Source organism: Physeter macrocephalus, chromosome 12 (genome assembly GCF_002837175.3).
Source record: "Physeter macrocephalus isolate SW-GA chromosome 12, ASM283717v5, whole genome shotgun sequence".
Classification (NCBI taxonomy): domain Eukaryota; kingdom Metazoa; phylum Chordata; class Mammalia; order Artiodactyla; family Physeteridae; genus Physeter; species Physeter macrocephalus.
In genome coordinates, this window is record NC_041225.1 from 26532421 (window position 1) to 26554039 (window position 21619).

The window sequence follows — 21619 nt, forward strand, 5'->3', positions numbered from 1 at the left end:
AGGAAGATCCCACATGCCGCGGAGCGGCTAGGCCCGTGAGCCATGGCTGCTGAGCCTGCACGTCCGGAGCCTGTGGTCCGCAACGGGAGAGGCCACCACAGTGAGAGGCCCGTGTACGGCAAAAAAAAAAAAAAAAAAAAAAAAAAATGGAGCCATGTACGGTATTTTGTCTCCATCTTCATGACCGGAATTTGCTGTGGTTAGAACTCTGTGGATTATAACTTTATAAATACAAGCACTGGCTTCATTTAGTATTTTGTCTCTAAAAAATATGTCTGACGCACCTTTTAATTCTTTCAGTGTCTAGTCCTAAACCTGACTGTGTTACTACTGTTCTTTCTAGCGATTAAAATAGGCCATAGGCTAGCAAATAGAAAACTGACTAGAAAAAAAACAGAAAACAAAAAAACCCCCCAAAAACAAGAACAAACAGAAAGAAGAGACACTTCTTCAAAGCAGAAACTGCTCTGGATTTACCAGGTCAGAGAAGACGTGGTCTAAGAGTCCAGCCTCGTGGGTTTCAAATCACCAAAGGCCACAGTTTCTTACGACATTAATAGGTGTTTCTTTTTTGATTATAGAAATAAATATCAACATTCATTTTTGACTTGTAACTACAGAACTGTGATGATATATTAGATCCTAATGAGAAGACGGTGGCGTTTTAATAGCCGCAGCAACTACAGGAAAGAAGCAAAAGTAGTGATCATCGCACAAACCCCATCGAGTGAACACAGCATAACAGCCCCAGTGGTCAGTCTCGTGGCCTGTGGCTGTCAGTCCTCCTTTCATGCCCACAGGGGCCCCGTGAGAAGGAGGTGTCACCTACTGTCCTTCCGAAGGTGACAACACGGAGCCCCAGAGAGGCTGGTGTTTTCTCCACATCATCCTGTTGCTAGGTGACAGGGCGGGACGCCATCCCAGGATGCTGGGCCAGCACAGCCTCCTTCCACAGCAGCCAGACCTGCCCGTCCTCGCCGACGCAGCCCGTTCTAGACAAGTCCCAGCCGGGCGTCCAGCTCTCCATCCACCACGGTTGCTGCCTGCCAGCCACTTGGAGCTGCTGTTGCTGTTCGGAGCCTTTCTCCTCTACGTTGGTTTGCTGAGGTTTGAGGGCTAGTTATAGCACCAGGTGTTGAAATGTCTGCCGGAATTGCCAGCTTCGTTGGCCTGTCACCTACGAGGATCCTGACTGGTGGAGTTTAAGTCCATTCTGATGCGGAGAAAAGATTTGGAAATTAAGAACATCTTGGACTGGGTTCATAGGACCAGCGTCCCGGGCAGCGTGAGGGGACCGAGTGGGTAGCAAGGTGGGAGGGTCAGGGACACCCGGGCATGAGGTTGTGCAGAGACGGGGGAGGGAAGGACCAGAGGACAGACCGACCCCCTCAGTGATCCACGGACTCGGACGCCCTGATGACACATAACTCCTGCAGCCCCGTCCCCAAGACCAGACGGAGCAGTGTGAGTTTGGTCCTTCTGCAAATACCCCGACCCTCTTTGAGGCGTTGTGGACCCTTTCCCTCTGTGGTAGGAGAGGCCTTCCTACCTGCCGAGGTGCTGCTTGCACTACAGCTTCTGCTGGGGGGGCGCCAGCCTCGGCCCCCTGGGGGGGCGAATCCTGGTCTCACAGCCCTTCTCCCATGGCCAGCACTGGGGCCCTGACAGCCCTTCCTCCTCAAGCCCCCTCTCCCCCATCTGAACAGCGGGGTGCGGAGCTGGAGGGCTCCCAGGACCCCTTCACACTCACCCCCCAAGTTCAATGTGAATGAGAGGAGAGTCTCGAAGGCGAGAGTGGAACAGACGGGTGACGTGGCTGGAAGATTCACGGTTTGTCACCTCTCTAGACTTACCTGTCACATTTGCTAGTTCCATCTTACTTAACAGTGTTGTGGTTTGTCTTGTTTTCACTTTGGCGGGGAATTTCGGGCTACCCCCATCTATTTTCACAGTTTTTTTTTTTTTTTTTTTTTTTTTGCGGTACTGTAATAGGGTAAAAATGGCATTACTACATCATCTTGACCAGAAATCCAGGGTTCTTAAAGGATAATGTTTGTCTGGAAACAGTGTTATGAGTGGTTTCTAACTTATCTTCAATTTTAAAATTATATGTCACAGTAAATAATTTAATTTAAAAGCATGCCAATTTCAAGAGAATTTTTCTGGTGAAGAAGCAAAGAATCTACAAAATCTTTCAAACAAATCTTACCTACGCAGTCTGGTTCAGGGGCCCATTTCCCGTTGATGCAGACTGTTTGTATGTATGTATCCTTCCCAGTACATTTGTAATTTATTCCTGCATCGGCAGGCGGACGCGCAACCGCTGCGCCACCAGGGAAGCCCTATTTTCGCAGTTTCAACAGTGGTTTCTGGGTGATGAGAGGTAGTTGCTTTGTTCTCACCGGTGCGCGTCGTCGGGGGAGGTGGTGGGGGTGACGTGTGCGCGGTTCCCAGCCCTTTTCTGAGCTGCGCTGTTGCTCCCGTGCCTGTCTCCGGGCTGCGGTCTCCTCCCCACGCCTGCCGCACTTGGAGCGGCTGGACCTACTTCTCCCCAGAGGAGCTGGCTTACTGGGCTGGGATTTGCTCCCGTCTGTGTAAATCAGCTGACCCTGTGCAGCAGGACACAGGGTCCCCTCCAGCCCCCGCTGTCCCCGGGCCCGGGCAGGACGCGCCCCGGCACAGGGTCGCTTCAGGAACCCGCCAGGCTCCCCTCTGAGCCGTGCGCTTCTAACGTGTTCCCGATCTCAGCTCCCGGCCTGGCCTGAAAGCCTTCCTTAGCCCGAGAGGAACCGCGTGGGAGAGACCCGCGCATCACGTCCGTCGTCTGAGGCAGAGCAACCCTCGGGGGCAGGCCGGGGCCGGGGAAGGGGCAGCCGATTCGCTGCGGCCGCGTGGCTCTCACGCGGTACACGGAGGCCTGGGGAGCCCCATCCGTCGGCATTTACCGGGTCAAATATTGGCTTTTCGAGATACCTTCCTCCAACTTCAAGATGCAAAAACGTCGGAGAGGACGACATAGGACAAGTTTTTACCAGATCACGGACAGATGTTCTAATCGTCAGAGTTTTGCTTAGGCCAGTTCTGACAGGCCTGTGGGACACGAGCAAATCCAGCTTATTTACTCCCTTCGCCGCTGCTCGGAGCGGAAGGGTGAACCCAGGAGCGGGGCGTCACCGTGTAGGGGCCGGAAGAGAAACGAACGGGAAATAACTGTAATCGGCGATGTCGGGTGCTGGCCTGTGCTGTGAGGGGACAGGGGACCGGGACAGGGGTCGCTTCAGGTGCAGTTGGGCCAGGCTCGCCGAGAAGGGGGCCTCTGGGCAGAGACCCGAGAGATGAGGGGACCGTACGCCGGGAGGAGGAGCTGCGGTGCAAAGGCTGGTGGGTCTGAGGATGTGGAGTTTCAACGCTATGTGATTTTAACTAATTTAAGTTAAATTCAAACTCAACATATTTATATTTAAACAACCCCGTGTGGCCAGGGCTACCATGCTGGCCCCTGCAGGGCCAGCACACGGAAGTGTTCAGTGAGAGCTGAGCTCCGATTTTGACTTTTATAAAAAAAAATATATATATATACAATTTATACGTGGACTTAAGTAACACATTTTTTATCTAAACCACCCACCACCAGATCACTGTGCTGTCGAGGAACAGCTCCATGACGTCTGGAGCCCCGCGGCGGCGCCTGGTTTGGAAGGTGACAGTCTGGTCCCGACCCGACTCCCGAGAGCCATGTCTGCAGTGCGGGAAGGATGCCCCGGGCACAGAAGGTGGTCCCAGCACACCTGTGGCATCGTCTCCAGGGGAAAGCCCGCTGTCTGGGCTTGTAGCGGAGGAGGGTGGCCCGTGTCCGCACGCAGCCCCTGTGCATCTCTGGTCCGACCCTCCCTGTCACCTGCCACATCAGCACAGGTGAAGGTCACGGCCATGCATCCACTTTCACACCCCGAGTCAGACCTCACGCGTGTACAGTCAGCTTCCCAGGCCCAGAGCGAGGCATGGGCACCCGGGCAGAATTCTGCCAGCTCAACAGCATCCAAAGCACAGGCTAACGTCACTACAACAGCTCAGAAGACGATTGTTGGCTTATTGATTCTAGAAGTTGTCCATTTCATAAGTTGAAGCATGATGTAAAAATGTCCTTTAAGCTAAGTGAGATAAACTGAAGGAAAAAATAACGGTTTTCACAAGGGATCCAAGTTGCATAATAGTTTTTAATGTAGAATGTGTAAGTTATGCTTCTTGAAGTTTTTATTCATTAGGGATCTTAATTAACGGAATGTGAGTGAATAAAGTTTTATTTATTCACTAAGCTTTGAGGACCTTTCTACTCGATGACATTTTAGGTATGTGGTTTATCTAAGTTTGGAGACTAAGAAATAGAATAGTCATACCTCCCAATCCAGACAAGAGCTATTTGAAATCAGTAGTTTTCAGACTGAGACGGACTGAAACACACTAACCAACTGCATCTCTCTCTCTCTCTCTCTCTAATCACACACGCACACACAGCTCGGAGACTTTCCAAATTAACTGGACGACCTTGAACATCCCTGGCCCAGCAGACCAAGGTTGCTTTTGCTACGGCTGATGCTGTAAACCAGGGAATGGAAATGAGTCTGTGAACACTTTGGTCCTCCTGTTTTACATACTGGTGTGATGTGGCCTCTCCAACGAGTATGTTTGATTGGGAGGAACTTGGGAGGCACGGGGCCCCCGTTCTTCTCTTCGACCGTATTCGATCCCCATCAGACAGAAAAGACCTTTCAGAAACACTACCGCATTCTTTGGTAACCTAATCTAAAGCCCAACAATCTTCAAATCTGAAAACTTTTGTTCCTGTTTTCAACTCAAACCTTTAAAGCCTCCGTCTCGGCTTATGGCTTCTCATTCTGCCCTTTGTAAAGCACCATTACGTGTATATTTTCATGTACACACTCCTCTTTCATGCTATATTATGTGTGTTTCTTTTTGGCAAGGCGTGGTATCTATTTAGTTTTTGTGTCCCCACGGAACCCAGTGCACTTCTGTGCACACAGGAAACACATTCCATTTTTTTGAAGTGAGCTGTCACCAGGCCCTGAGTCTTTTAAATTAATGCAGCTTTGATGTACATAATATATTTGCCTGGTATCGCCATGGACCTTGGGTTCCATGAATTACAGACAAGCTTGAGTTTGTGCCTGAGAGAGGAGACCCGTGCAAAAGCCACCTGAGTTACGGTTGCTACCTTGCAGCTCTGGATTGCTCGCCTCTCCCCAGCGTCTCTCTGGACCACACCTGCTTTAAAGCTCAGCAGCCCAGCAGTGAGGTGAGCGAAGGGCAAGTGTTAGCATCCTACTCTCTGGACGCCAAACTGGAGTCCAGGGAGAGTGGGGGAAGCAGGGCAGCCAGAGCTACAAGACATGCCTTCCCACCTTTGTCCCACCCTCTGCCAAGCTGGCATTTGGAATAAAAATCAAACTAAGACAAAGAAATAAGCTGGTCATCCCTTCAAGTGGACCTTAAAAACAAATGGAATAAAAAGCATTTACTGGACAAAGTCATGTTACCCTAGTGGTTACTTGCTTGTGCGTTGCCACACTGTGTTATGATTTGCTTCATTACTTTGCTGTTTGATACATAGTGTGCATTTCTCTGTCACTGTAACGGTTGTACTGACAATTTTCATCTTACCGCACAATCAAAATGGCATTGATGGGCATGAACTCCAGAGGCGGGGCCTGAGCAGGGAGGTGGCCACTCAGGCCCGGTGCTCAAGTCACGTGACCGGCCAGTGCCTCTCGACTTGTGCCCTATCTGTTAAATATATGTGATGTCGTTAAACGCTTTTAAATAAAAAAAAAAATTGAATAAAAATGTGTTAGATCTACTCTCTTACATCTATTATTTCTTATTATCATGTAAAAAAAGATTTTTCCCTGTACTTTATGCATGGTGCTTGCATCTCAAATGTACATGACTTCACCCTGTTAGCAAGTTTTCTGCTTTGTATTGAAGAGTGTGAAAATTCGTGAAACGTAACATATAATTATATTTTCTAATTACGCAAAGTTAGTTTTCAAGAAGAAAGTTTAATTTTTATCATAAACTGATACCTAGAAATGCCTAATTCTGCCTTTACCCATTTCTGAGTGGTGGAGCCATCCACTCAGTGTATTCGCCTACTAAGCTGCCTAGAATAACGCTTTCATGGATGGAGGGAGAGATTAAGTTTTAGGATGATAAAAAGTCATCATATTCTTTCTCCCGACTGTGCACAGTTGAGACCTTGCCTACTAAACACACCTTGGCTTCTCCGCTGGTCACAGAGCTCACTGCGTTTTCTGCTGACTGCAGGAGAAAGCTGGGGGGCTAATTTTGATGCACCGTCTGTCTGTATCTCAACTTGCTTCCTGCATCAGGGCCGTTTCCTGAGAATGAGGTAAGAGGTAACTGGCTGATCAGTGCGAGTGCCTCATCGAAAGGGAGTCTGGGGAGCTCGGAGGCCACAGTGAGAGACCCCCACCCTCCTCATTCTGCCCTGTCTTATGGAAATTCAAGCCCATTGATTGCAAGTTGTAATGATGCTTTAATAACGTGGCACCTAGGGCATCATCCTGTGTGGAATAAAAAACACCCTGGAAACTTGGTAATTAAAACAAAAGTTGTCAAAAAAAAAAACAAACAAACAAACAAAAAAAAAAAACAAAAGTTGTGTCTGTGAGGGTGGGTTTTGTCCTGAGTTCCCTTCAAAGACAGTTGAGTTTCTGCAGAGAAGCTGGATTATGTATGGGTTTGCTTGCTGGGGAGGGCGGTGCAAACAGAGCCCAGAGTCAGAATGTGACAGGCACCGAACACACCATTGTGAAGGTGTCCACGGATGGGAGGAGAGGCGAGCTGCAGTGACCTGACCAAAGCATGCTGGGCTCCACACCACACAGGCCGCTCAGCCTCTGGTCAGCTCACTGAACCCTGCCCAGAGCAGCTCTGCCGTACACCGTACATTCTCAACGTAATTATTCACATTGCCCTTCAAACCCCCCAATTCCTTCTTAGATGTGACCTTCCGAGGAGGCCAGCACACATCTTTGGCTAATTCACACGTAGAACAGCATGAAGCCAGAAAACCTCTAGAAAAGGAAAGTGTTTGCATTTTTACCTAATTTAACCCAATGGCCAAGTCAATTGTCTTCAAAGTTGAATTGTCCAGAAAGTCCCAAGATTCAATATAGAGTAAGCAAAGAAAGGACCTTACATATTTACAAATGTATTTCAGAAACAGAATATATTAATAAACAGTTATGCAAACTTATGGTTACTGGGGGTAAGGGGGGGGATAAACTGGGAGATTGGGATGGACATAAACACACTACTCTATATAAAATAGATAACTAATAAGGACCTGCTGTATAGCACAGGGAACTCTACCCAATACTCTGCAATGGCCTATATGGGAGAAGAATTTTAAAAAGAGTGGATATATGTATATATGTAACTGACTCGCTTTGCTGTACACCAGAAACTAACACAACATTGTAAATCGACTATACGCCAATGAACGTTAAAAAAAAATAAAGTTAAAACCAGAGCAAATCACACAAAAAAGAAACAGTTATGTGTTAAAAAATGGCAGTGGACATGAACATTTTCTGTCATCTGGACAGCAAATTGCTACGTTCTTCCTCATGGAATTTTCTTTCCTGTCAGTGGGCAGATACAATATATACTCATAAGGAGATATAAATACACACACTTATTTTATACACACATATGTGAGTCTGTCTATTATTTAAAGATGTATTCTTTTTACTGGGCTGTAGTATGAAAATAAGTGTAACTTACTAGGCATTAAATAACCATTGAATCTATATTTCTCAAATTATAAGACCCTGAAAAGGTACTTACTATATACCATGTAAAAAATCTGCTATTAGAAAAAGCTATGACCCCTGAATAATAACTTTCTCAACTTTAGGAGAGCGAGGGAATTTTAAGCTCATCATTACACCTTACACACAGTTTGAAAATAAAATTCTTCATGCAAAAGGCCAGCCTATGATAGGTCAACTGGACAAAATATAATTCTGATTAATTAGTGATGCATTTAATGTAATCTGAAATGAGTTGCTCAGATAGCATTTCCTGTTCTTCGAAAGAGCAGAGAGTGATAAAAAGAACATGAGCTCTGAAGTAAGAAAAACCACCAGCAGAGTTTGACCATACATCTATCACTTGCTGAAAATAATCTTATCTTTCTGAGCCTCAGTTTCTAATTAGCACAATGAGAGTGAAATAATTTCTACCCTGCCCTGTCTTACACAATCACTGTGAAGATCAAACACAGTGTGTACATTACTATACTGACTGGAAATGTACATTATTAGTAATATTTTGGTTCACGTGTAACTACAATGCCAGAGGATTCTTGGAATTAGAATAAACACCTAATTTGCAAGTTATAAATAATAGTCCTTCTGTAATCGGTGGGTTCCTATGTAATAATTTGGTGGTTTATAAGCATTTGTTTTCTCTGTAACAAAACCTCTCAATAAACGTCACATTTCAGTTTATAACAGAGGTGGAGAATGGTAGAAATAGTCTGAGACTTTACAGCTACTAGGGAGGCTGAGGGCAGCTTAAGCTTTGTCCGTGCGACTCCATCTGGCTGCCCTGGTTTCCCTGGGTGACCATCAGCTGCTGTGATGGGCCCTATGAGCGCCCAAGATGCCTCCTCGTGCCGAGTCCTGCCTGCCTTGCTTCTCACGCTGTTAACTGTCAGTCACTGTGCTTCAGTTTACTAAGAAAGAGGCACAGTCCCCCTTGGAGAGGATCTGCTGCTGGCTCAGCAATGCAACAGCCGCCAAGAGTGTCAACAAAGGACACGCAAGACCGACTTCGAGATGCTGACCCAGAACTCTGGTCACCAGACACAGAAAGTACCTTCCCCAGTTTTTCAGAAACAATTTCTGCCAATACAAGGAGGGGACAAAGACATGCAATGTGGGGTGTCCTGAAATGAGTTTCTCATGTTACAGACCCGTGTCTGTAACACAGATACTCACACAGACTGATAGTGATTTTGGCACTAAACGTAGCCATCAGGTAAAATAAAATGCATTTGGGAGGACATGAAAATGGGAGATGGATGGACACATGCCTTTCAAAGCCTGATTGTCGTAAGTCACACACAGCTAGGAGTTTGATCATGAAAAATGAGCACTTCATCAGCAGAGCTGTGTCTCCTTGATCTAGAACCTTCCTGAAGATTCCTGACCCTGGGGGTTATGAAATAACGCACTGGATAATCCACCTGGCATATCTTTGTGTGATATTGGCTACATGGGGTCTTGGAACACCTGTCTGTGGGCTCCTCCAGGGGAGATTTCTCCCTGTAACAGAAATACTTGGTGAAACCCTCTCCAGGAATCAGGCCTCAGAAGTGGTTTCTTCTTAGGAGGGATGCTTTTGTTTGACTTGGAAATCAAGCAAGGCTTTGGGCCTTCCTGCACAGAACTTGGAGCAATCAGAACCACAGTTCAGGGTCCATCACATGGGCTACCTTTGATCCAACGACTCCTTGGGACTTAGGACTTGATGAGAGGCTGTCTAAGAGGGAGTAGCTTATTACACTTTACTGCCAAAGTATTTGGTAAAATGGACATATTTGTCTTACAGCAGAAGAGGTAGCCTGATGATCCATAAATGGCCACCACGGCTGAACCTCTCTTTAGTAGTTTTAGTTGATTCCTTTAAAGTTCACAAAATAGATGATTCTAGAAGGTGCTTAGCTGGAGAATCCAGAGCTGAATATGAATTCTGCCACCAGGGACCAACAGTTGATAATTCATCCTCCTACTGGGCATTTTCTTTCTGGAACCAACTTCCTTACATGCCTCCGACCTGGGCTTCATGTTTGCAGAACACTGAGTACTCGTCACCAGGCAGGGTGGGTCACATAATCAGACATTCTGGGGCTGACGTTATACTTATGCAATTGTTTCATGGCTCTGTCATGCCCCCTCGATTATGCCCACTTACATGAATTTTCCTAGAAGAATGTCTTTATCTTTGGTTTGCTTTCTCACTTTTTAAAACAACTCTAAGCGTTCAAGTCAGAGTGAATGAAGCCAGTGCAGTCACATGCTAAAGCTGTTTCAATAAGCCTGTGATCGCTTTTTCAAAATATGTCATTTTGCACTTTTAAAAGTAGATTATTTAAAATATGGCCCTAAGTAAATTAAAATTGAAAGTTTAATTCTAGCAAACGGAGAGCAGACCCTAGACTCTGGTTAAGGCACTTGGCTAAATGATGCGTATGTACAAACATCTCCCACCCTAATTCACCACACCCACAAACATCCTTCACTTCAAATAGTAATGTCTACCGCTTTCTAAACATAGAACGAGAATATGAAAGAGCAGTATTTTATACTGTCTTCATAAGAAGCCATGGTTAAGCTACAAATCATGAGTCAGCCTCAACAATGAATGATTTCACCCAGAACCACACACATGTAATACAGGGTCCAGAAATAATTTGCCAAATTGGTCGATTCTCCAACTTTCCACATATTTTATTACCCAGAGCTGCTGTTTTTAACACTCAGCCTGAAAGTCCCATCATCTCATTAACGACACCGCAGTCTGCTTAGCAGAGCGAGCGGTGCGTGTCTGTGTGTTGATGCTTCTCCTTAGGCTGTCCCCACACCACGATCTATAACAACAAGACGAGAAAAATAACCTGCGGAGACCAGATTGTAATGCATGAAGTTTATGCGTGTGTGTGAGTGTGTGTATACATTTATATACAGATACGTTTGTATTATCCATGCAAGTTTAGCAGTCAGTTGTTTTCATAAGGACCCTCAACGACAGTAACAATGGAGGATTCTTTCATAAAAGCCGGGTTTCCTGGCTTTGGTAACTAGTGTAACCCCGAAGGAGGAAAGTTGATTCGTGCCCACTCCACGGGGTTCGCAACAACCCGTTCACGCCTGCCTCATCTAAAAACTCTCTCTCCGTCGGCTGAGACCATGGTCCTTTGTGTCGAGCAATTAGCCTTTTTCCGAATTCAGATTCTTGAAGAGCTTTGAGCCCAAGGAAGAAGTGTAAGGAAAACATATTCCCTTCACTTTTTAAACCTGCTTTGCCATTTCTCTGAGGCAAACTCTAAGCCAGTAAAGCCTAGAACTAGACTCTTCGGCAACCTCCCGCTTCTTTCTAGAAAAGAAAGGACTCTTGTGAAGGGACTGGCTTTGAAGTCCTATTTCTGAGTCTGACACTAACAGTAAGCTGGAGGTAAAAGCAAAACCATCTGAAATTTTTGCCCCAAAGATGCCACTACCCTGCACAGCGTGCTCTTCATGTGGCTGTCTCCCTGGATCAGAAACACAGCTCTTGAGCATGGAAGCAGATGACGGGTTGATTCATTACTTCATCACAGCCGGGTGCCTCCTCGTCCCCATACCTGACGGCCACTAAAGGAAAGCCCTGGCAACTGACGGCCAGACCTACTTCAGCAGCTCATGCGGCAGGGGTCCCACAGGCTTCCAGCTCCCGGGAGGCACGTGGGCTGCCGTGACAACACCACAGCCACCGGAGGGGCTCATGGCGGGATCTCTCGGGTGCAGCCTCCGAGAAAAGGCAAACTGAGCCCTCTCGATGAAAGTTGCTAAGCTCAACAGACGTGCACACCACAGATAGTTCAGCAAACTTTGGGGGTGACCAGTCTGAGTAACAACGTGACTGAAACAGCATCTCATGCCTGATGGATGATTTAAAGAAATTCTCTAAAAGGAAAGGGAAAGGCACACGGACAGCTGCCCCGCCCGGCGCTGCCCCGGCCGCCTGACCCCCGTGGCATCAACCACGCATGTGCCGCGGACTCCGACCGGCCGTCCTCCCGGAAGCGGCCCCGCCCCCCGCTCGGTCCTCCCCCAACTCGGTCCCCGGCTGCGCCGCGTTAAGATTACCGTTCTCGTCCTCGTCCTCATCCTCGTCCTCCTCGTCCTCCTCGTCCTCCTCGTCCTCGTCCACGTCGTCGCCGTCCTCGTCGTCGTCCTCGTCCTCCACGTCGTCCTCGTCCTCCCGGGCCCCCTCCTCGTCCTCGTCCTCCTCGTCCTCCTCGTCCTCCTCCACGTCGTCGCCGTCCTCGTCCTCCTCCTCGTCCTCCTCCTTCTCGTCGCCATCCTCCGTGCCGTCGCTGTCGTAGCACTCATCCACCGACGAGCTGTCCGCTTTCACCGCAAACGGCTTTCGCTTGGGAGCAGGTTCTTGGGGCTGTTTGTCTTGTGTTTTTCTTTTCTTCGCCAAGGGGCAGCCATACACGCTGTTAAGAAAGAGAGGGAAGATCTGAGTCACTATCTTGGAGGGTCAGGGCAACGGGCGGCCTGGGTGAAGAGGCTGAGGTTCGGCACGAATGCAGAAAGGATGTGAGCTACACGGGCTCCCACGAGTGTGCCGGCACCTGTGCACAGAGCGGTGTTCCACAGAGACGCAGCTGGCTCGCGTCTGCTGCTGCTAACATGTTCTCGCCTCTCCTCGCCCCTCATCACTACCATCCACGTGATCCCACAGGGATCCTCACCGCACCCCCGGGGACGGTTTACGAAGCACGTGCACAACATCATGTAATCGACAGCACGAGTTCACTAGACATCTTACGAAATGCACACGTGTGCGACGCACATTTAAAAGAAAGAATTAGTTCATGCATACTCTATTAACATATGTACATTTTTGTGAAATAGGAAAATATAGAAGTCGCCAAAAAGCTTTGGATATATTTGGATTTTTACATTCTCAAGATAAAATCATATCTGTAGACGGAATGACCACTCAAAGGAGATGGACCGTAAATGCCTTTGATGGGAGCAAGTTTCAAACTCTGTAGAAGGTGTCAGTCCTGCCCTGGCGTCACAGAAAGCAGACTTGGTGTACTTGGCAGTCAGCACTAATCATGCTAAAATTGGCCCAAACTTGGGTAAGACCCTTACAGCAAGAGCTCATAACCTTTCCTTGAAAAAGGACAATTTTCCAAAGCATTGTTCCTAATTAGAGTCTTTTTTCTTCCTGGAAACTCTATATGTATATATACTGCAAGGAATGGGGAGAAAAGACATCCGGGAAAATGCTGTTGGCAATTATTCTGTGTGTCTAAAATGAGATGTGTGATCTTCATCGCTAAGTGAACACTTTGATAGGGGATTCCTGCAGACTATGATTAGCTTACTTTTGGACCTAGGAATGGTAAACTATTCATTCAGTCATGAACCCACCCAGTGTGTATTTATTTTGGGAGCCTCCTCTTTGCTGGAGGCCCTGTGCTGTGCAGGAGACTCAGAGGTGAAAGGCACAGATCCACCCTTCAAGTCACTTATGGTCCAATGGGGACTCAGACATGGCAGTAATTCTGCTTTAGAACCTCTGGCCACTGTTTAGCACCGTGCACCAAATGCCCGGGGAGTCATGGGCACTCATCCAATAGTTGTTGAGTGAATAGAGAGTGTGACAGACACTATGATAAAAGTATAGAGAGGGCACTACATCATAAAATAGAGGGGCAGCCAGCCAAGGGAGCGGGGCGTCCCCAGGAGGAGGCTACGCTGGAGACAGGCCTCAAAGGAGATGCCCAGATGTCTGGGAGGGAGTGTGAGGGTGGCGCGAAGAACTGAGAGCCCTTCAGGGTCAGACCATCCTTGCAGGCTAATGACGGGAGTTACTGGAGTTCCTTCACGCAATCGACGATGCGATCACATTTGCATGTTGGGAAGCTGACAGCAGGTGCGGTGAGGACAGATTGAGGGCGTGAGAGACGAGATAGGGTCGGGGAGGGGGGGGAAGCAGGCAGAGCTCCCACCCGTGAAACAGAGTGATGAGTCTTCTGCCTTTTGACTGTTCTCATATTGTAAAAATACAAGAATCAAAACAAATAATGTTTATTATAATCAGAAAAAACTGAAGGAAACAAATTTTGGTCTAGAGAGTGTTTCTCATAGGAAATAAACAGGTATCTGAGATTTCTTTTATGTGAACATGTACATGGATTTGGGGAGAATCTGAGTCAATAATCTCAACCAAACATTCCATAGCACTGAAGGACTGAATCCTCCCTGCCTCCAGTCCTGACAATTGGTCAAGTCCAACTTCCATTCCAGCGAATCTTCTCAAGACGTGGTCCTGGATCTGAGTGGACTTGTTAGTGTCTTCACCCTGTGTTTATCTGAATAAATTAGTTAAGTGTAACGATAAGTATTCTTTTTCTTCGGGCTCTGTCTGTGAACTGGCAGCTCATGAGGACTATTATTACCTTCCCCAAACTCTTCTCTCTTGTCTTAGTTCATCAACAAATTGTTGGATGTGTCTGCTCTGCATCAGTGCTACCTGCACACCAGGTGTTCACTGAGACGGACAACTGGCCTGCTTTCACTATCAGATTCATTCAGATGCTGGGAAATGATGGGAAAACAGTTGACCTTGTGCTATTCAGTCATGTTACTCAAAACGGCCCCACCTCCACTTGGCAATGGGAATGTGTGTAGACGGTGAAAACCCAGCACTACGGTGGGCTTCTTGTTGATTCTCTCCCCTCTCAGCAGCCCCAAATCGCAAGGTGCTAACGGGGAGCTCAGACCTTAGACGGTAGGGCTGCAAAATTCCGAGTAGGACAATGGAGACCGCCCTTCTCTTTTTACCTGAATTGGTTTTACTTCCTTATCCTACATTTTGTAAACCATTTGGATGCACTTTTTCCAGCTTTCTGGAATTAGCCGGCCTCAAGCTTCCAGTGGCTGCTGCCACTTCCCATGGTTTGATGCTCAAGCTTTTTCCTACAGCTACTAATGGAAACTGGAAATAAAATTGTGTTCTTCCTACGAACAGATTCACTTTGTCCCTTCTCTATTTGACCCATTCACACTGACTGTGAGTTCCTGCTATCTACTTTAAACACGACAACCAAATTCAAGCCCACAGGACAGATTTCATTTTACTTGTGCCAAACAGCTCCCGGATGAAGAACCCACTCCCATAGACAGACGCTTCCTGGTCTATGAAACCCAGTGGTTTGGACTGTTTCAAAGTGAAGCCTTGGGAAGTGACTCTGGGACACGCATTGGGGAGTGTGGAGCCTCCTAAACCCATATGTGGACCTCACATCTGCTGATGGGGTGGCCAGCAGGACAGAATTTGCACAGCTGAGGAAGAGCGGATGTTGCTTCTCTTCCACCTAGCAGGCGCTGCTGGCCCAAGTGCTGGAAAAAGCCAGACTGCTTTCCAGCTGCAACCTCCGCCAGATTCATCCAGGCTCATGTCTATCAACACACACGAGTCTTTCTAAAAAACCAGCAACCCCCCACAGTTCTGGAATGTCCCTAGCATGACAGAACAAATGGCAGAGTCTTAGGAAAAATTGGGAATCTGGTGCCAACATGAAACCCCAGGTAGAGAATTTGGCAGGCGCCATGGCTGGCCCTTCACCTGCGCAGGAGGGTCCAAGCTTCACTTAGGGTTTGGAATCCACGGTTGGTGTTGGCACTCCTCCATTCTGCTTCTCAGCACTGTCGTCAGGCCTCCACCGTGGGAACAGCTGCTTATTTCCCATAGCAGCGAATGGAACCTTGTGTTTGATGGCTACTCTGTGAATATTGTTGAATGAACAAACCCTAGTTTTCTCCACTTATTAGTAATGAAAGCACTTATCACATTCTAGTGTGATTATCGGTTGACATACTGTCTTTCTCCTTCATGAGACAGAGAAAATGGCCCGTGTTTAAGGGATTGTTCTATTTTTAGAGCTGCAGTATCCAATACAGTAGCCACTAGTCATATGTAGCCAATTAATAAAATTAAAGGAGATTTTCAAATGAATTCCTCAGATGCACTAGTCACGTTTCAAGAGTCCAATAGCCACATGTGGCTAGTGGCTACCATACTGGACATAGTAGTTTCTCAGTAAATACCTACGGAGTGAGAAACCGAGGGGAAGGCTTCTCACTGGACACTGAGGGAAGCTGAGTAGGGGACAGGGAGGGAGGGGCTGAGCTTTGGGAGGCAGCTCACGAAACTGTGACTGCAAGAAAGCCCAGTCTTCTGGCCCAGCCACTCGAGGGAATACATGCTGTACACTTACAGCAGACTCAGACTCAGCCACCCCTGAAGGACAAGGGTGCTGCTGGGGTGAATGTCTCTGCTGATACCTGTAGCTGAGCTGCTTCCGGCGTGAGTGGCTCTTGGACCTGCCGGGTCTGCCCGCCTCCGAGCTGAGAGGTGAGCCCGGAGGCCAGGTCGGCGTCTGCAATGTACTGACAACTACTTCACACACCCTCTCCTGCATCCTTATCACTCTATATAATACGCAACGTTCGAAGATGACAATAAATGCATTTATATGTTTCTCACACAGTGGAAACTTCAAAGTGTCAGTATGATGACTCATAAGATCACGGCAGCTCATGATTTAACCTCCTTGAGTTACTTAAAGTTGCGAATCAGCCTCCAGGCTTTGCTATTCTGCAGCTACTCTACGCGTCTGGGTGTCTTGGTAGGTCTTTTAGTTGCTGTAGCTTTTACAGTCCTTTTGATGTTAACTTGATTTAAACAACGTTTAGTCTTTTGTGTCAGGTTATTCTAGAAAATTGGTTACCTGCCACGGAGTTTCCAGAGTTTCTGCAGCGAACACATATATAAAATATTGTGTATTACATGCTCTCGAGGCCAATTTCCATGTCATTTTTAATGGTCTTTTGCTTGACATTTTCACGTCTCCAATTTTAATACAAACAGGGGACCGGGTCTCAGAAACTGAAAAGCACGTTTGGCCGAGTGTGCCCTGCTCACAGCCCTCTTGTTACAGCTGCTGACAGGAGACAAGGATGTAGGATGAGACGATCTTGGCTCTGGCCTCTCCCCGCTGAGGGCGATGCTCGTGGAGCCTAGAAAGGCCACCGTCACTTCCGAGGCTCACGAGGGGTTCTTTGTGGTCTCTGCTCTTATGGGTGATATTTTTCTTGTGTTGCTTGAAGAGCCTCAATGTGTCAAGGATAAATAATTATTTTGGAATAATAGAAATTCTATTTGAACATGATTCTGGAGTCCTGGGTTCTACTGTCAGCTCGGCTAATGCCAGCACCACGCACAGATCACTTATTATGTGCCTGGTGTGTCCTAAAATCTTTACATTTAAACGCTACAGTGACCCTGTGAGACAGGTGCTATTATAATTCCCATTTTGAGGGGCAGATCCTGAGCTTCCTGCTGAAAATCTCAAGGCTGAGTAACACTAAACAGGTGTTGCCACCCACCCTGCTCCCCCCGTCTTGGCTTCTGATCTCTAAAGAGGGAGAGACGCTGTGTTCCTTCCTCACTGGGCTCTAGTGAGGATCCATTGACACATTTGCTTCTCTGACATCTATCATATGGTAGGTAGGCTCGCCATAAATGCTGCTGAATGAATAGATTGATTCTTTTGTTCAGGAAACGTTCGCTTGAGCAGTGCAGACACAGCCCTCACCTCACAGGACAGGAGCAGGGAGAGTCACCCTCGTGGAGAGGACGGAGGGTCAGGAAAGCTTCACAGAGGAACCGATACGGATGGGGCAGGAGAGAAAGACACCAGAGAGAGAGACAGAGAGAGACAGAGACAGGGAGTAATGTGACTGCATCCGTGGGATGGCGAGGGACAGCCCTGGAGACGGAGGCACCCATCACCAGGTGGTCAGTGGGGAGACTTTTCTCATTTTAAATGATGTAGCCTGTTATGAAATACTTATTGCCTTGAATGGCAGTTTAAAGATTCAAATAAAACATAAAATAATCGCTGTGTAATTTATCTTGACTCAAGAAGAACACTTCCCCAGGGGAAGGCAGCAGCCTGGTGGCACCGTGGTCCACAGGGCTGGCGTCCACCAGGGAGGATGGGTGGAGACACAGAGAAACTAGCACCCTTTTCCCAAACCCACTTTCCAGGAGATTTGGTTAACTGGCTGCTGAGACTGTTTCTTGTATTTTAAAAGAAATCTTGAAATCCTTACACTATCCCCCTCCCATTTTTCTTTTCACCTGAAATAACCTGGTTTCTCTGTTCTTCCAAAGTCAAAAGAATTCAGCTAAAGCAGCGCTGGTATGAGCGTAGCGCCGGCAGCAACTGCTTCCCCTCCTCCCTCCCCTCCTTCCCTCCAGCCCTGCTTCCCTATTTCCTCTCACGCTGACCCTCCCAGACCATGTCAAGCTCTGCTTTTTCCATAAAGTCACTCCTGGTCAGTCTGGAATTCAGGATCCCCGTCTTTAAAAACTCCGCACCGTCAGATACTTAGCATCCTTTTTGTAACTATATTGTTGCTGACTTTTTCATGTGTGTTCATTTTATCATCTCAATTTAACTGTTTCCTCCTTGACATTAGGGTGTGCCGTAGAATTAATTATTCTAAATTGCCACTGTGCCAGTGAAGGAGTGGGTGTTCAATACATTGCTTTCTATTGATTGATATTACTGATGATTTTGCTACGAGCCTCCTAGTCTTCGGGTTGGTTCCACCAGCACCCGGCTTTCGATGAAATGCTTGCCCTTGCCTTTCCATCTGCAAAACACCATTTACTACACCTGCCACTTATAAGACTGGAAGGGGGAAAATGCTGAGAATGTCAGGTAAAATCACACCAACAGCCAGCGTACTCCTTGGCAGTGAGATCGACAAATTAAACTGCTCTATAAATCCACTTTGACTCTTCCTATTTGAGCTAAGAATCTCGGATAGTTAAAAGGGTTCCTGAAGTGGCCAGTTCATGACGGCCTGGGGAACCACGTGCTGGGATACTCCTAAGACAACACTCTCAGAACAGCAGAGTCTGGAGGAGAGAGGACCCCAGCAATCACTCCATCTACCCCTTCACCTAGAAAAGGAAGAAGCTAAGGCCAGAGACAGTCAGTGACAGGCACGAAGTCAGAATATGACCGGACTTTCCACCTGCTACGTGAGCACAACTCTGCCAGGTCAGGAGAGAAGCCTCTTAAGTAAGCATCCTACTTACATCAGCTTAGAGAACACGTCCAGAGAGGAAACTGCTGGAAATGAACACCGTGTGTGCTTAGACTGTCAACAGCGTACTGGTTTCAACTTTATCGGTCTTGATATTTACAAGTTGACAAGAGTGCTCTGGGTCACATTTAACAACAACACAGCAACACGGACGTTTTGGTCTGCATTTAGTCCAGACGAATTCAACACTGGAGGCAGCAACTGTGACATCATTAGCAAGTGATGGTTCCACTTTTTGCTAGCACAGGTACTAGACACGGCGGCAGTACTTAATACCGTAGCAACAGCTGATGCTGCAGGTATACTTAGTACTGCAGTCATGCTTAATACTACCGTGATACCCAACACTGCTGTGATGCTCAGTATTACAGGGACATTCAATGCCGCTGTGATACTCAGTCCTGCAGGGACATTCAATGCCGCTGTGATACTCAGTCCTGCAGGGACATTCAATGCCGCTGTGATACTCAGTACCGAAGGGACGCTGTGGAGCTCCTGAAGTTGCACCAGTACTGCTACCTTGAATTACAGTAGTTAAGATTGATAGGAAGAACTGAAAAGACAAACCACAGAATGGGAGAAAATATTTGCAAATGACGCAACCGACAAGGGATTAATCTCCAAAAGATACAAACAGCTCACAGAACTCAATATCAAAAAAACAAACAACCCAGTCAAAAACTGGGCAGAAGACCTAAACAGACATCTCTCCAAAGAAGACATCCAGATGGCCAAGAGGCACATGAAAAGCTGCTCAACATTACTAATTATTAGAGAAATGCAAATCAAAACTACAACGAGGTATCACCTCACACCTGTCAGAATGGCCAACATCAAAAACTCTACAAACAATAAATGCTAAGAGGGTGTAGAGAAAAGGGAGCCCTTCTACACTGTTGGTGGGAATGTAAATTGGTGTGTAGCCATTATGGAAAACAGTATGGAGATTCCTTAAAAAACTAAAAATAGAGTTGTCATATGATCCAGCAATCCCATTCCTGGGCAAATATCCTGAAAAAACTATAACTCAAAAAGATACACGCACCCCTTCGGGGCTTCCCTGGTGGCGCAGTGGTTGAGAGTCTGCCTGCCTGTGCAGGGGACACGGGTTCGCGCCCCGGTCTGGGAGGATCCCACATGCCGCGGAGCAGCTGGTCCCGTGAGCCACAACTACTGAGGCTGCACATCTGGAGCCTGTGCTCCACAGCAAGAGAGGCCGCGATAGTGAGAGGCCTGTGCACTGTGATGAAGAGTGGCCCCCACTTGCCGCAACTAGAGAAAGCCCTCGCGCAGAAACGGGGACCCAACACAGCCCAAAATAAATAAATAAATAAATAAATAAATTTAAATTAAAGATACATGCACCCCAATATTCAGCACTATTTACAATAGCCAGGACATGGAAGCAACCTACATGTCCATTGACAGATGAATGGATAAAGAAGATGTGGTACATACACACAATGGAATATTACTCAGCCATAAAAAAGAATGAAATACTGCCAGTTGCAACAACATGGATGGACCTAGAGGTTATCATACTCTTTCTGTTTCTCATAAGTGAAGTAAGCCAAAGACAAATATCATATGATATCACTTATATGTGGAATCTTAAAAAAAGAGATACAAATGAACTTATTTCCAAAACAGAAAGAGATTCACAGACATAGAAAACAAACTCCTGGTTACCAAAGGGGAAAGATGGGGGAGAGGGATAAATTGGGAGTATGGGATTAACATATACACACTACTGTATACAAAACGGGTAAACAACAAGGACCTACTGTATAGCACAGGGAACCACATTCAATATCTTGTAATAACCTATAATGGAAAAGAATATGAAAAAGAATATATATGTATAACTGAATCACTTTGCTGTACAGCAGAAATTAACACAGCATTGTAAAAAAGCTATACTTCAATTAAAAAAAGATTGATAGGAAGAACTGAGAATCAAACTACATAAGAATTTATGATTTTGTCATTTGCATCTTTGCCCCAGGGACCAATATATAAGAAAATACATGCAAATGAAAAATTAAAGATTTCTTACTCTTCCTCACATACGTACTAGAGTCCTCTTTTTCGGATGCTCTAGGACAGAGTACTTTGTCTTTCTATGGCTGGTAAGAAATTACTCAATTGTGGAATATTTAAAATTCAGGTAGTTGAAGCATTGAGATGTTTATATGTTCAGCTCGGTTCAGGTCGTGCAGGAGGTCCGCGAGGGGCCTGGGAAGAAGAGCCAGCTGTGCTCGTCCAGCCTCGGCGAGGGCTTCCCAGCTTAGGAGTTAAACCACTGCCTTCAGCTCAGCTATTGGTTGGATGTAAATGATGCTTCTATGTTTTATTTGTCTCCATGTTTAATAACACTAAATAGATTAGAATTTTTCTTCCTTTCTGTCAGTTTTCTCAGGCAGTGCCCACCTCCCCTCCCTGTGAGTAGACGGATAATTCTCAGTCCTGCAGGTGCAAAGGTTCTCAGACGTCTTGGTTGGGAACTGAATACTGGTCTGGACCAGAAGAGCTGGATTTGAAGCCTCCTATTAATTGTGTGACCTTGAGGGGGTCGCTGCATCCCTGTGCGTCACAGGTCC

The 21619-nt window shown here is 46.8% G+C and overlaps 1 protein-coding gene across 3 annotated transcripts in view; it reads right to left on the reverse strand.

Moving 5' to 3' along the window:
- The window catches only part of MYT1L (myelin transcription factor 1 like), a 152714-nt gene that overhangs the window by 102762 nt on the left and 28333 nt on the right, over nucleotides 1-21619 (reverse strand). For all 3 annotated transcript variants that reach the window (XM_024118873.1, XM_024118872.1, XM_024118871.1), the window contains one exon: nucleotides 11958-12313. In XM_024118873.1, coding sequence (XP_023974641.1) covers nucleotides 11958-12313 — 356 coding nt within the window. The remainder of the gene's footprint in view (nucleotides 1-11957; nucleotides 12314-21619) is intronic.